The 16736-nt window shown below is 40.5% G+C and overlaps 1 protein-coding gene across 1 annotated transcript in view; it reads left to right on the top strand.

Moving 5' to 3' along the window:
* XYLT1 (xylosyltransferase 1) overlaps window positions 1-14814 on the top strand; it is a 104000-nt gene extending 89186 nt beyond the window's left edge. The window contains exons 7-8 of the mRNA XM_018571726.1: window positions 438-771; window positions 14492-14814. Coding sequence (XP_018427228.1) covers window positions 438-771; window positions 14492-14814 — 657 coding nt within the window. The remainder of the gene's footprint in view (window positions 1-437; window positions 772-14491) is intronic.
* The last annotated feature ends 1922 nt before the right edge of the window (window positions 14815-16736 follow it).

Consider the following 16736-nt stretch of genomic DNA (forward strand, 5'->3'; position numbering starts at 1 on the left):
GGGGCGTTTGTTACCTTAATACAGAGAATGTATTAAGGTAAAAAAAAATCCTTTAATCACAGAAGCCAACAGAGCCTCCTAAGAGTCTCTTTAGACTGTACATATGACCCTTAGCTTCCGCTGCCATCGTTCTTCATACCGGCGTATGTTTCCAAACACAATTAAAATCTGCTTTTGGCAAAGTGTATTTATTGTTCCCATCCAACAAAAACACAAAACAATATTTTGCAGTTGCAAACTGGTATAATAAATCATTTTGTATTAAAAGCCATACAAAACAAAATGTATAATCTTATGGATGGACCACCACAGCTTTTTAAACATCGGCCTTGTTTTAACTTGTGTATATTTTAAATAATTTTCTGCGTTACCACATTAGTCATCTATTTACTTTTGGTAATTAAATCAATTTCATTTTACTATTCTTTGTCTTTTAGGCAGGAACTGAGTGGGATGCCAAAGAAAGAATATTCCGTAATTTTGGCGGCATCATGGGGCCTATGGATGAGCCAACTGCAATGCAGAAGTGGGGTAAAGGACCCAATATTACAGTCACTGTGGTGTGGATTGATCCTGTAAACATCATTGCTGCTACATATGACATATTAATCGAATCCACAGCAGAATATACTCATTATAAACCACCCCTGAACTTGCCTCTTAGGCCAGGCATCTGGACTATTCGTGTTCTTCATCACTGGGTCCCTGTGGCTGAAACAAGATTTTTGATATCTCCCTTGACTTTTTCCAATCGACAGCCAATAAAGAGTGGTAAGTGTTGCATCTATTTCAGCTCATATTTTAAAACAAAATAACAGTGTCAGAAGATCTTCTTTGTGAGTGTCCACAGTATAAAGAATGTCAACATCGACAGTCTGGCTCCCCCTGCTGAATTACTCTGCCCCTCAGTAAAGAAAGTCTGACTTTGGGCCCATTCACACTAACATGGTGCATTAGTGCATACATGTTAATGCATATTATGTCATGCATTAACATGCATTGTGTTAAGGCAGCTCAATCGTTTGAATGGGCTGCCTTGTCCACTAAAACAAACCAATCTACAATTTCTGGCAGTGCACCACAAAAACACGTTAGTGTGTCGCCTTGCTGCAACACATGTCCATTGGCAAGGTTCACTGGGGTACGGTCCCACATGGCAATTCGTAGCTTGGAATATTGTCTGTACAGTTTAATTTTAATCATATGTGCAATTTTAAATAAAAACATAATTGTTCTTAGTTTCTTAGCCTAAAGTTTGTATTGTTGGCAGCAAGCTCAAAATACCAGCCTAGACTGCTCTTTTCCTGGCCACAGACTAAAGCTCTTCCTGCGGATCTACAGAACCAGCTGTGAGATGCAGCCTATTTTGGGTTTCTTCACATTCTCCTCTTAGTTGAGCTTACACCACGAGCCTCCAGAATGCTTTAGATTTGAATAAGTTACAAACTTCTTACACAGTTATGATTATAAGCAAAACAGTCTTGCAGAGTAACCGCATTTAGTCTGTGTAATTAACTCAGGACTCAAGCAAGTTGCTGTTTATGAGTTATCTAACATTAAGATACATGTGGAAGAATTGAAAGTAGGACCAATGTGTGGTCATGTATCCTTCTCGATAGGTCAGCACTGGGCAGGCCTGGTTAAGGAAATAGAACCATGCCCCCTTGACGCATGGGGCTTTTTGTAAGTGTTGTAAATACTGTAGGCAACATTGTTAACTGATTGTATCAAGAGATATATCTCCTCTTATTAAAAACAACTATTTTCCTTTTCATTAGACAATAAGGGTTATTTACAAAGCTGCCGGAGGCAGCCGAGTGAATTACCGACCCGAAGTGCAGTGAGCCGAACGCTGTTCGGATATTCACTTCAGGCTTGTACGGCTGGCTGAATCAGCCATACATCGGCTTGCCTCAGCTGGCTTCGGCTCGGCCGAACATGCACATGGCTGAGCCGAACCTACGGCAGATTACTCGCTGCCGTTCGGCCTATTCTCATAGTTTTGTTAGGTAAGCACATATGACTTACAGCCACAGGTTGTATATATTTTTATTACTTTCTATGTGTTTTAAGGTACAACCATTATTTTACTTTTAAAAAAACCTTAAAGGAGAACTATGGGGTCAGTGTTTTTCCCCATAGTTCTCCTTAAGGTAACGGGAGGACAAATATGAGGTGAGTGAAAAGCACTCACCTCATAGTTCTCCTTTAAAGGACAATAGTACTTTTTGTACAGTTAACTTTTAAATGACCACCCAAGTCTTATAATTACCTGTTCCCACACCTACAAGTTGTTTGCTGTGCAGCCTGCTTGATGCCACACATCCTCTTTACTGAAAGTCTCCTGGCTGGGCTCCATGGAGTAATCTCCTTTTATTACTATAGAAAGGTCTCTAATATGTACTGTAATGATAGATGGCCTTTTCATTGGAATGAATATATGGCAGCGCCCAGATGAGAGACTTTTAGGCCTGGTTCACACCTGAACGCTCTGCAAAACGCTCAAACACCGAAATCCCATTATTTCCTATGGGTATGGTTCACACCTGGGCGTATTACAGACCGTATGAACGCGCTACAAAACACCCTACGCCCAAAGAAGTACAGGAGCTTCTTTGGGACGTTTTTGTCGCGCGTTTCCATTGGGATACAGCCAAGTAGCCCTCGGAAACGCGCGTTTGTCGCACGTTTTTTTAACCGCAAATCGCTGTAAAAACGCGCGTCATGGAACGCGCGACAAACGCACATATTTGATACGCCTAGGTGTGAACCCAGCCTAAGTGAAGAGGCTTTGCAGCTTCTAGCATGCCACACAGCAAAGATCCCAGAGGAGTGATGTATTTATAAATTGACCTCACACTCATACCTAGTAAGTCAACAATGAAAAAATAGAAACAGAGATGACTAAAAAATAACACATACCTACAAGCAGCATATACCCAGCAGCTGGCATGGTAATTATTAATTGTTACACTTTAATGCTCAAGCTGCCATTGAGGTGTTTAATGCTAGGGGTTAATTTGTCAGATGGCTGTTTTTATGTGGGTGAGTCTGTCTAACTGAATTCTTTGTTGGATTGGAGTTTTGTTTACTCTTTAAGTGTAGTCACTGTATATTGGCCTTGATCTTGGGGTCAAGGTATCAGCATTGTTTTGTTTGTAAATAAATCTTGTCTGCATGCATGTGGAGTGGGACAGAGAGGGGTGGGGAATAGAAGGATTTCTGTAATCCAGCAGGCAGGGCTGGCAATGGGATTTCATTGCAGCAAAGGCATTGTATTGTCAGATCAAACAAGAAGTTAGCAGCAATGAGATAAAATATAGTGAAATGTGCATGAGTTGCAGAGATCTTTTGAATGTTTGCTTCTTTTTTATGTTGCCCTGACATACACTTTAACATACCGTACAATTTAACAAAGATTTTACAATGAGTGCTGGCTTTTTGTTTGCTTAACATTCTCATAGGCCTTCCTAGGCTCCCCCTCAAAGGCTTTTTTGTTTGGAGTGGATGTCTATATCCATAACTTTCCAACATGCAAAACCACCTGACTTTTGTAAGCAGGCTCCTTTATAACTTTCTGCTTTCCTGCAAGTTCCTGGTTGACCAGGAGAAAACTGCTGCATTGAGCAGTCTCCTCTAGAAAATAATTAATTGTGTTGAAATCCGAGAACTTAAAACAAAATATATTGTTGCACATGTTCCTGTAATGTTCCTGTAACGCTATCAGCTGCAATGCTACCAAGTAAATTGCTCTTAATTATTGAATGTCAATGGACTGTGGTAGACCTCAACCAGTGTTAAGGTGCCCATACACTGTACGATTCTCGTACGAGAATCGCGGGAAATCCCGCGATCGTATGAGAATCGTACAGTGTGTGGAATGCGTGCGACCGTTTCTACTGTACGGTCGCACGTCTTCCATCGAACAAGCAGGCTGGAAAACCCGCCGGGAATCGTACGATTCTCGGCGAGTTAGTGGCCTGCTGGTTCGACAACTGACGAACGGGCCGGTGTGCGCACGCGCACACTGCCCGTTTGCCGTCCTTGCAAGCCTGCCCCTCATTGCAGTCATCGCAAGTACGATCTGCCTGTCCAAGATGGGCAGATCGTACGTTTTTTTAAGTACTTTACAACCAGCGACAGACTAAGGTCTTGCGCTGGTTGTAAAGTGTATGTCCACCTTTATTTCCAACCTCTTACATAAAGTGTCACTATACTTTTATCATGAATTTTGTTACTTAGCAAACAATTATTATCATATGAAAATGCCAACAAGCACTCAAACGTGCATTATATATAAAGTGCAAAAAAATTTGAAACATGAAAAACACACTATCATTTAATGTGTTAAAACTGCTTAAAGTCCATTCTTTAGTGTAAACGTTCTCCTTCTCCCAACAAGTTATTCATCAAAGTGTTTGTAAATACAAAAAATATTATTTATCCTCCACTAAGTCTTTTGGCATGCAAACATTCTCTTTAATCCACCGTGATCCAAACAAAACCTTTAGGAAACACACTCACCAGACTCATAGGGCTCTCCTACATAGGCTGAGCCATAAATGCTTTATTATTGATGTTTCTCCTCAGCCAGATCTCCAAATGGTCAGATAATGATCACTCCTTTCAACTCTCTCTTTTCCTGCAATCTCAATACCCCGCAATTCCAACTCAATAGAAATTGACATCCCTCTCATGGTGTAGTATTTCTCTATTCAAATTTATTAAATAATAAAAAAAACTTACATTAAAACAAATGCAGTATCCTCTACAAAATAAATCCTCTGTTTGTATGGGTCACCGCGATCCAATCTCAGGATGTGTATGCTCCGCCAACCCGACATGTTTCGTCATCACAGACTTTTTCCAGTGGATAGCGTGGAGTGATTTTGTTTTTAGTTTGTATTTAATAAACTTTATACAGTTTAATGTGGATGAGTCCTTGAGACAGACTTCAAAATGTCTGGAGGGAGTGATAGAAGGATGAATATAAAAGGGAGGAGAGAAATATGCTATAGCTGGCTACTTAGATTGTTCCATTTCAGAATGCCATCCCCATCTTTTTGTACCATCTCTGGTGTTAAATCATTGGGTATATAATAAATGCATCATAAGAACCCCACAAAAATAATTTAATTTCAAGATTCAGATCGGATTAATGCAGATTTACAGAGATAATGGTTTTATATATAACAATATGTGCCTAATAATTCTAATTCAAAGTATTACCGGCCCTGCATAGGTTAAAGTGACGGTTAAATCTTAAAAATGCATGCAAGTACCGAGTGATAGACTACAATCTTATGTTTGGTTTACTAATTTGTATTGAGATTGTAGTCCATCATGGGTGTGAGCATGGAGTGGTGGCTACTTTACAACACTCACAGGGACCAAGGGGAATATGAAGGTTGAAACCCTCCACAAGGAAGGACAATGCTAGCACAAATTCAGAGATGATTTGAGGATCTACAGCTGAGTAATACACCAACAAGGTACAGTGTTGTTAATAATAGTTACCATACTTTAATGCATTTTTAAGAATTAACTCTTGAGTTTAGTGTCACTTTAAGCTCAGCATTGCCCATACAGTATGTACAGTAGAGTATTCTCACCCTTTGTCACATTTACAGTTCAGATGCAGATAGGCTGAATATAAACAAAAGCAGTGTTTACATTGGCTTGGGCCTGAAGTGTCAATTTTTCAAATACAAATAAAACACAGAAGTAAGAGGTTATATTTGCAAAGTAACTTGGTGTCCCAGAATATATTTAGTGAGATGTGCTTTAATAATACAGGTATCATTTAAAGGAGAACTATGAGGTGAGTGCTTTTCACTCACCTCATAGTTCTGGCCGACCTGTGACACTGAGACTGTCACAGGTCGGCTCAGTAGATCGGGAGGTGAGCGAACACATACCGGCGGTCGCTCACCTCTCGATCCTGCCATGGCTCTCTGCCGTGACAGGGGAGGGGCTGGATTCCCCCCTCCCTGCTCCGATCCGCCAGCGCTGACTGGCGATACGGACGGGGGAGGGGGCGGGTACAGCTGGCTCTGCCTCATGATAGGCAAAGTCAGCTGTTACTCAGGCAGCTGGGCGGATCCCGGCATAATTGTCGGGATCCGCTTCAGCTGCGGCGTCTCAGTATACCGCGAGCAGCGGCTCACGGTATACTGCGGCGTCTCAGTATACCGCGAGCTGCAGCTCGCGGTATACTGAGCCTAGGGTGACGGGAGGACGCTAGTTTGTGTCCTCCCGTTACCCTAAGGAGAACTATGGGGAAAAGCCTTAACCCCATAGTTCTCCTTTAAAGCTGTTTAGTAAAATGGCTTGTTAATATCATATAATACATATTTAGTAATCAGATAGTATACCTGTGTAGCCAAGATATGATTTTCTTGAATCCATTTTTTACAAAACAAGTGTTTTCCTTAGTTTTCAGTGTTAAATTTGCCTCTGCATGACTGTTCTGTTGCTACATACTGGTGATATTTAATTGTATCTCACAGAGTACATTTTTAATTTTTATTTATTTAATCAGTCTTGTTTTGTGTTCTGTGAGCATATTTGGGCCACTGCTGTGAGCTAATGCAGTACTAATCTTCCTTAACAGGAGTGCCAGCTGGCAAATATCTTATAATAACAATAGATTTAAAGGATTTTCCTTTTTTTCTCTTTCTTATTTTTGACTTAAACTGCATAGATGTTTTATTTGTGACATTGCCTATGTCACACAAATAATTGTCTATAGTGATTTGTAAAGGGAACCTGTCATGACAGAAATAAGGGATTGCCAATATTATTTACAACCAGCAAGTTTCCATTCCTTCTAATGCCTGTTTTCACTTGCTCACTGCATAATGAGCTGTTAGAAGGCAGAAAATCTAATCTGCATACTTGTTCGTTGTCAGTGGCTAACACATTTTTATCAGTTAGGACAGTATATCTAAAATTAGGTCTCTTGGGAGGTTGATGGGAACTGTCATGAAAGAAACATAGATGTGTTGCAATTATTTATATCAGTTTTTAAAAATGCTAGTTGCCTGGCTGTCTTGCTGTCCCCATTGTCTAAGTCGTTTAGGTTAATGGCAAGAAACAAGTTAAGATAAGGACTACTAACATTTTTGGTAAAAAATAAATTTACTTAGGTTGAGGCAAAGTCAGGTTAATGTGCAAGGAAGTTAATATTTACCCTTTTCTTAGAGGGTTATTGTTACAGTAAAGACCTTTTCCTGTTGAAGAAGAGATGTTGCCTTATGTCAGAGAATGTCATTTTCACTGGCGAATCCTGGGTTGATTTCTACTAATTTAGCTTAATACATAGGGTGAACGTTTAGCACACATTTGGGGCAACTGTCGAGCAAAATACCCATCGAATCTTTAATAAAAGTGTTTGTGTTGCCCCTAGCAAACAATCAGGTCCCAGCTATAGGTTTTCTAATACAGGCTAGAAATAATAGAATAATCTAGTTGGCCATCAGAAAATAGCAAACAAAAAAATTGTGTTTTCTTCTTCGCCCCAGCTGCAGCCCTTCTTGAATTTTTATACCATTATGCCTGTTCTGAAATGTCGGATCTTTCCTCTCAGTATCTCTTTCCCTTTTTGTGTCTGTTCTGTGCAAATGGTGGCAGGGGTGGCCAATACCCTACTAGGGTCAATATTTATGAATGTAATGACAAATATTCTCGAATATACTGAGTTGAAGCCCAAACAGATTTTGCCTTATACTGTATGATATAATTGCTATGAATATTTTACAATTACCCTTGTGTCGGAAGAGTCTCTCTCTCACCCCAATACTCTTTCCTGTACATTTATGTAAAAACTTTATAAATCTTACTCTTTAAAAAAAAAAATCTTGTAGACGGTCTCATACCAGAGCTCTTTTTTAAATAAATTCGCCTTTGTATGTATCCAGTGCAATAATGTTGAACTTGAATTTGTTGTAAAATATAATATAAAATATTATTATTTCATTTTAATACTCTTTTCTTGTAAAAGCAGTGTATTGGGGTAATATGTTTTTCAATTTTGTATACACTTATAAATGCAGCTTCTAAGACTGTTAATGACTGAACTGCCAGTAAATGGATGTCTCTATTCCCAGTCTAATTACTACCAATATTGGACATTCTGTCTTTTGGAAAAAAACTTGAGTGTCATTGGATGGCTATGTGACACTGCCCACCTGGCAGACACACAGAATTCTTGAACATACAGTGCTATTTTAAGTAAAACAACGGTTTTACTTTTCAGCTGGAGGCTACATTGAATAAATCCCTTCTGTGCTGTAGATGATGTGTATCTTGGATAGCCTGCAAATTTGTCAGTTTAATGTTGACAAAAAATGAATAGGGAATTGAAAGCATCAGTTTAAATGTCTGTGAGAACTCAGTATTCATATGCCAGAGAAGTTTGTAGGAGTATGTGAAGGCTTATGTGTGTGTGTTATGTTGAATTTTGACAGTGTGTCTCTATTTCTGCAACAACTCTATGTATTTTGCACAGCATTAGACCACTTCTTATTGCGTAAGGAAAGAAAAATGAATGAACTAAAATTATTACCAGTACCTATTTGGCAGACATCACAGTTGCCACAACCTGGGCAGGAAATCACAGCCTTATGGCTTATGAAGTCTTCAGCACTATATGCTTTTTTTTAAATTAGGGTTTAATATCACTTGCAATTTTCCATATGAAGTTGTAATCACTTCAGGCAAAAATTGGTAAATTTTGTATACATTCCCCCAATTCTGATTTAGACATTTTTTTACCATTATTCTACCCACACAAAATGGCTACCTGTGTAATCATTTACCTAATAAAAATACAATATTGAGGCTTTTTTTCATGTTTAAATTTAAAAGACTTCCCACTCATCTCAAGGCTTGTTTCTGGAGTTCAATATGAAATAAATGCTCCTTCCATTGCAACATGAGATTCAAGCTGTGAGGAACACAATTATTGACTTCAAATGTACAGCACATGTTATTTTAGTTACTGGCAGGCTATTGTGTTTATCTTATCAGAAAAACTATTGCAACTTTCACTTGCTCTGACCAATAATGTTAGTAAAAATGTATACATCATTCCTAATGCAAAATAGAAAATATTTAATATTGCATACAAAGTGTTCAGATATTAGTGACAAGAATATTCCGGACGTACTTGATATGACAACAGTTGATTGTGAGGTAAATGTGTTAGTTGTTGTGACATCTACAGTAAACTTAGCATTTCAGACGGTAATTGCCCTTTTTATTTTTTTTACATTTCTATTTATTGTAAGCCATGTAATTTGCAACATCTGACTGAATTTTTTGTTGGCACATGCTGAGAGCACATTTCAGTTTTCAGTGTAATGGACAAGCCTAGAGAATAGTGAAGCTTTTACTTCTATACTTTCCTCAAAGGTTCTTCTAAGTTTTAAATCTTAATATTTGAGATATACACTATATTGCCAAAAGTATTAGGACGCCTGCCTTTACACGCATTTTTGAACTTTAATGGCATCCCAGTCTTAGTCTATAGGGCTCAATATTGAGTTGGCCCACCCTTTGCAGCTATAACAGCTTCAACTCTTCTGGGAAGGCTCTACAAGGTTAAGGAGTGTGTCTATGGGAATGTTTGACCATTCTTCCAGAAGCGCATTTGTGAGGTCGGGTACTGATGTTGGAGGAGAAGGCCTGGCTTGCAGTCTCCACTCTAATTCATCCTAAAGGTGTTCTATTGGGTTATGGTCAAGACTCTGTGCAGGCCAGTCAAGTTCATCCACCCCAAACTCGCTCATCCATGTATTTATGGACCTTGCTTTGTGCATCGGTGCGCAGTCATGTTGGAACAGGAAGGGGCCATCCCCAAACTGTTCCCACAAAATTGGGAGCATGAAATTGTCCAAAATGTCTTGGTATGCTGATGCCTTAAGAGTTCCCTTCACTGGAAATAAGGGGCCAAGCCCAACCCCTGCAAAACAGCCCCACACCATAATCCCCCCTCCACCAAACTTTACATTTGGCACAATGCAGTCAGATAAGTACCGTTCTCCTGGCAACTGCCAAACCCAGACACGTCCGTCGGATTGCCAGACAGAGAAGCATGATTCATCACTCCAGAGAACACGTCTCCACTTCTCTAAAGTCCATTTTCTTTACACCACTGCATCCGACGCTTTGCATTGCATTTGGTGATGTAAGGCTTGGATGCAGCTGCTTGGCCATGGAAACCCATTCCATGAAGCTCTCTATGTACTGTTGTTGTGCCAATCTGAAGGCCACACAAAGTTTGAAGGTCTGTAGCTATTGACTCTGCAGACAGTTGGCGACTTCTGCGCACTGTGCGCTCCAGAATGCGCTGATCCCGCTCTGTCATTTTACATGGCCTACCCCTTCGTGGCTGAGTTGCTGTTGTTTCCAGTTGCTTTCACTTTGTTTTAATACCACTAACAGTTGGAATATTTAGGGGTCTATTCACGAAGCTGCCGAAGGATATGGCCGTAGCTTCGGCCGATCCTCCGGCTAGCTTCGGCCCCAGTTCTACTGAACCGAAGGGGTGCTGTACAGCTCCCGATCATGGCCGAGCGGCTCAGCCAAGCCGAACGCATATGCATCGGCTCGGCTGAGCCGTGCTGAAAGCCGAAGCTGGCCGAGCGGCCTGCTTCTGACAGCTGGGCGGAGCCAGCCGTGATCTTACGGCTGGCTCCGGCCACTTGCAGTGAGATCAGCGTCCCTGGTTACCTGCTAACCAGGGACACTGATCTCCAAACAGCAAACTCTCCCTGGCGCCCCGGGAGTCTCCTGCTCCCGGCCGCCAAGGAGAGAAACAATGCTGTGTCCTTTTTTCTTTATTCTGACACGATCGATGTCAGAATAGACATCCCCATCAGGTCCATCAGCAGAGGGTGGGAACAATGCTAGTTTACTATTGGCTATTGCAAATTGAAATAGCCAATAGTAATGTCCCAATGCTTTTCAATGGGAAAATTTAATTTTTTTTTTTTCTATTCTGACATTGCTCGTGTCATAATAAAGAAAAAAGGACACATCAGTGCTTCTCTCCTTGGCGGCTGGGAGCAGGAGACTCCCAGAGCGCCTGGGAGAGTTTTTTTGTTTTTTTTTACAGCAGCAGAGCCGCCGGACAATAGGAAACTATTGGGCGGAGCTAGCTGTCACTGCTAGCTCCGCACAATCGTTTGCTATTTACTTTTTAAACTTTTTTCACTGTTTTTCTGTTCTGCTCGGTACCTCTGAGGGACCGAGCAGAACAGCCGAGCCGAATGCCGCTCAGGATCTTTAAGAATAGACCGAACAGCCGTGAGAAGCCTGCCGGAGGTTCGGCTCAGCCGATCCAGATGTTGGATCGGCTGAGTCGAACTCCTTCTGCACTTCGGCCGACCCGAAGCCACACGCAGCAAGCCGATGTACGGCTGATTTCAGCCGATGTATGGCTGAAATTAGCCGTACCAGCCTGAAGTGAATAGCCGAACAGTGTTCGGCTCACTTCACTTCAGATCGGTCATTCACTCGGCTGCCCTCGGCAGCTTCGTGAATAGACCCCTTAGTAGCAAGGAAATTTCACGGATGGACTTATTGCGCAGGTGACAACCTAACACGGTACCACGGTTGAGTTCACTGAGCTCCTGAGAGCGACCCATTCTTTCACAAATGTTTGTAGAAGCAGTCTGCATGCCTAGGTGCTTGATTTTATACACCTGTGGCCATGAATGTGATTGGAACACCTGAATCCAAGGATTTGGAGGGGAGTCCCAATACTTTTGACAATATAGTGTGTACAGTACTGTATAGTGATATGTATATAGTGATGTACAGTACTGTGCAAAAGGTTTAGGCAGTTTTAAAAAAAATGCTGTAAAGTAAGAATGCTTTCAAAAATAAATATTTTTATTGTTTATTTTTATCAATTTACAAAATACAAAGTGAGTGAACAGAAGAAAAATCTAAATCAAATCAATACTTGCTGTGACTACCCTTTTGGCTTCAAACCAGCATCAATTCTTACACTTGCACAAAGTCAGGGACTTTGTAGGATTAGAGTCAGGTGTATGATTAACCAATTAAACCACGCAGGTGCTAATGAGTCATCAATTTCATATGTAGGTTGAGACACAGGGGTCTATTCACGAAGCTGCCAAGGGTCTAGCTGTAGCTTCGGCTGATCCTTCGGCTAGCTTCGGCCCCAGGACCCATTCGGTTCAGCAGAACCGAAGAGCTGCTGTACGAGCTATTCACTATAGCCTGTACAGCTCCCAAGTCAGGGACTTTGTAGGATTAGAGTCAGGTGTATGATTAACCAATTAAACCACGCAGGTGCTAATGAATCATCAATTTCATATGTAGGTTGAAACACAGGGGTCTATTCACGAAGCTGCCGAAAGATCTAGCTGTAGCTTCGGCTAGCTTCGGCCCCAGGACCCATTCGGTTCAGCAGAACCGAAGAGCTGCTGTACGGGCTATTCACTATAGCCTGTACAGCTCCCAAATTCGGCCAAGCGGCTCAGTCCAGCCGAAGGCATCTGCTTCGGCTCGACTGAGCTAAGGTGAAAGCTGAAGTTGTCCGGCCGACAGCCTGCTACTGACTGCTGGGCTCTGGCCACTTGCACAGACAGATCAGCGTCCCTGGTTACCAGGGACACTGATCTCCAGACAGCCCAACTCTCCCGGACGCTCCGGGAGTCTCCCGCTAATAGATAGCGGCTCCCGTCTGCCCGGGAGAGAAACACTTTCTCCCAGAAAGGTTTACTCTGCTTGATCGAGCAGAGTAAACCTTTCCCTGCTCAGTTTCTTTTTGTTTTTTTCTTCTGACATTGGAATCGTTGGCTGTCCTCAGAATAAAAAAAAAATCACCATAGAAATGCATAGCTATTTCATTTTGCAAAAGCAAACTAGCTATTGCACCCGCCGACTGCTGCTGTCAATCACTAGAGGGGACCTGATGGAGAACTTCAGGTCCCCTCTGCTGATTGTTCACGCTCGGCGGCATTTGACTATTCACTCACTGCTGTTCGGATTACACAGAATACAATGTAATCTGCTATAATTACATATATGTATCAAACTATTTCACTCCAATTTTGTCCCTAGAGGTTTGTCCAGTGTCCTGCCTGCACTTTTACTGTTCTTTCTGCCTGGAAACTTGTGAACGTCCATGGCATCCAAAAAGCGTCCCTTTAGGTAAAAAGCGGTAGAACCAGGTAGAAAACTCCAATAGTGAATTAGAATCACTTGCAGAATTGAGTGATAGCGATTCGTTAGGAAATTCGTCATCAGACACTGAAAGTGACGAAACTGGTCTATTGGACTCTTGTTTGGACGGATTTAGGTGAGTTATTCCTAAGATTTACTAAGAATTACAGCCCTGCAATATAAAACAACAAATTGCCATGAAAAACAATGTACCGCTTTGGCATGCTAAAATCCTGCATAATCATACTGCCAAGCAAATATTTAGATGCTTCATATAATAATAATGCAATTGCAATTATTGGTAATACCATTCCTATCAAATAATAATACCGTATACTACATTGTGAACTCTTATTGTGAGCTCTTTTTCCTATGATGAGCCAAAGAAAAAAGTATCATGGACAATGTTTCTTTTGTCGATTGTTAAGCTTCAGACATGACAACTCCATCAATCTCAGTCTAACACAGTCTGGTACCATGGTTAGTCCTTATCTCATTGTTGTTGTTGTCTGGTACCCCCATAATTTACAACCTGGGAATGTATGTGGTAAGGCTCTGGGAATTGCTGATGTTAGAGTCTTTGTCCAGAAACTAAGAACTCAAATTCACCATATATACTGATACAATATAAAGAACAAATATGGCTTCCAGGATCCCTATATTATATTATGTAGAACAATAAGTATAGGCCTTATAGTTTAATTCCACCAAATGTTTCTGACACAGTAAATGTATTTTTGTTTAGTGCAAGCAGTCAGTACTTGAATTTGACTAGGTATCAGCCTCTTGCAGTCCTTGTGTAGCAGACCGAGGAGGGAGAAGCAGCACAATCAGGCAATCAGGAGGAATGCAGTGCAAGGAGCATATTGATATGGGGAGAGAACAGAGTGACAGAGAGTTGAGCTCATCAGCCTGCTTCTCCTTTCATTGTCTAGCCACAGAGTAGAGGTGGGGATTAGCTGTGTAGTTGCAAGTGAAACTGCAGCAGAAAAAAGTCCTTTCCTCTGCCATGTAGGACTATGCTGTGTGGCAGAGCTATATATATATATATCAAGACTGAATGTGAATGGACTTTTGTAGGTAAATCAGCGTACTTATATTTATTTCATCTGTGTGTATAAATCAGCTACCTTCAGTTAGTAACCAGGAGGGACTTTTAATTTCTCTTCATAAAACAAAGCAAAAAGTAATTCAATATATAATGTAATCGGCATTGTAAAATATAGCTTTTGCAAAAGAAAATATGTTACTTTAGTGTCAGTGTGCTAATTTGATGTTTTCTTTGTTTCAGATGAAGTTGCCAAGTTTCATAGTGGACCCTCAAAAAAGGCTTATATGGAACAGAGCTTCCAGGGACTGAATCCAGTATTAAATATACCAATTAATTCCATACAAGTGGAACAAGCAAAGAAGAATGCAGCCCTTGTAGGTTTTAAACTGGAAAGCTGGGTTGACAGCTTAGCAAGCAACATCTGGTCAGCAGTTGACATCTGCACCACAGGACCGTCCTCCTGTCCAGTCATGCAGTCCTGCTCCCAGACTGCATGGAGCTCACTCAGTCCTGACCCCAAATCCGAACTTGGCCTTGTCAAACCTGATGGGAGATTGAGGTAGCATTTGGTACACCCTTCAGTGGCATGGGATTTAAAAGGGAAATTAAACCATAAGTTTCACCAATCTACAAAAAAATTAAAATTATGAGCAAAGGAAAGGGTTTACTGCTTTGTGGAAGCAAAAAGTTATCCATCGGCATAGGTGTTTTAAAAAGTCCTTCCTTGATGTAATTGTGGGTTTTTCCTTACTTTTGGATTGATAGCACTTCCCTACAATTGGCAGGGCGCTGACAACGGATGCTGATAAAGGGCTCAAATGCGCAAAAATGTCACATATTATAGAAATTATGAGATGCCCCTTTGCACAAATGTCTTCTATATTTTTCTACTTCCATGTATTTGTGTGTTTGTCATTGTTAATAAGAAATATAGAAATATACTAACAAGGAGTTTTTCATATGCCATTTTAGGAACATGGTTTCTTTATTGCATTGTAAGGAATTATAGTGACAGATGGCCTTTTAACGACTCCTGTGTTGCCAAAGAAATGCAAAAAGGTATTGCAGTCAGCCCTGGCAGCCAAAGGGTTTTATTATATAAATATTCTCTTTCTGAGCTTCTTGCAACCTGTAAGGGATATAATGTAGTTGTACATGCCCATTGGCAATCAGACATCGGCTTTCATTCATCTCATGCTATGTTAATTAGAGCCAAGATATGGTTAGTTGACAGGACTTGGAAGATTTGTTGGTTATTTGCACAATGGTGTGTTAAGTAAACCATAACATGTTATGATGTAGGTGACCTTCTCCCAGGATAACATATAACCTCTTCTTGGCCCCAAAGTAGTGGTTATCAGTGGCAACCTAGTGCAGAGATATCTTTTTCAAAGGTTGAACTAATATTTATAAAAGGTAATTTATAAAGAGACTATGCTTCCATGATTGGTCCCTGTTAACACATTTTAGTCATGATGTGCCTATGTGATGTCTCTTATTCTTAGAAATCATATGGTTGTGCCACAATAAATATTGGTTCAGCAAATTAAATGGCAGCCTCTAAGATTTGTTGAGGACACATTTATTTATTTTTAATCAATGATTGCGCACTGGCAATACTGAGCCACAATCTACTATTTTAAAGGGAGACCACATAGTGAGTATACATTATTTTCCCAGTTGTTGACTGCATTACAGATACATCTGTATCTCTCTGGTACAGATGCTTCTGTGATTCACAAGACTGGCCACATGGCACATTTTAAGTCATTATATAGTTTCTTCGTGGTTAAAATATTTGCACTGGAAGCTCTTTGTAGATTACCCTGGCTGGCTGTAAAATTTGGTGAAACTGCAAGTTGCAGTGTACAAAAACTTGCTTTCTTTATCATCATTTATTATTTTAAAAAAACTAAAAGCAGTTATAGGCATTTTTCTGAGGACATCTTCTGCTGTATCCAAGGGAAATCACAATAAAATTGCAGCATACAGTAGTTTTTAATGCTCTAACGCTACTGTGTGAATCAAGTAATTTAAGAAATTGTTTTTTGATTGTAATGTGTTTTTAATTGTTCAGGGAGCGAACGAGCAGGTATGTAGCAAGCTGAACTGGGCCTGTTGGTAGAAAAATGTCTCTTAAATTTTTATTCCATAATGGGGTTTATTGGGTTTACTGTATTAGCAAGGACCAAAGAGAGAAATGTCTTCCTTTTCCCTGTGTCAAAGGCCCATGTCTGTTGATACAGCTTCCCCAATCAAAAAGAGCTTCCAGCTGCTAAACATTTGACCCTTCACCACCAAAAAAGTGCTCTACTTCGTTGAGTAGCTCTTTGGCAGCCATTGTTTTCTTGTGTGATTATAAAAGGCTATACATTGTTCTCTCAAAATTAAAAAAAAGACTGTAAACATGTAAGCCAGTGGAAGGACCCTTTCCTCAGTACTACATTATTATTAATTTGACCATGATATGCTGTTACTTTAAACA

This window comes from Nanorana parkeri, unplaced genomic scaffold (assembly GCF_000935625.1).
Source record: "Nanorana parkeri isolate BGI_ZX_2015 unplaced genomic scaffold, ASM93562v1 scaffold1821, whole genome shotgun sequence".
NCBI lineage: Eukaryota > Metazoa > Chordata > Amphibia > Anura > Dicroglossidae > Nanorana > Nanorana parkeri.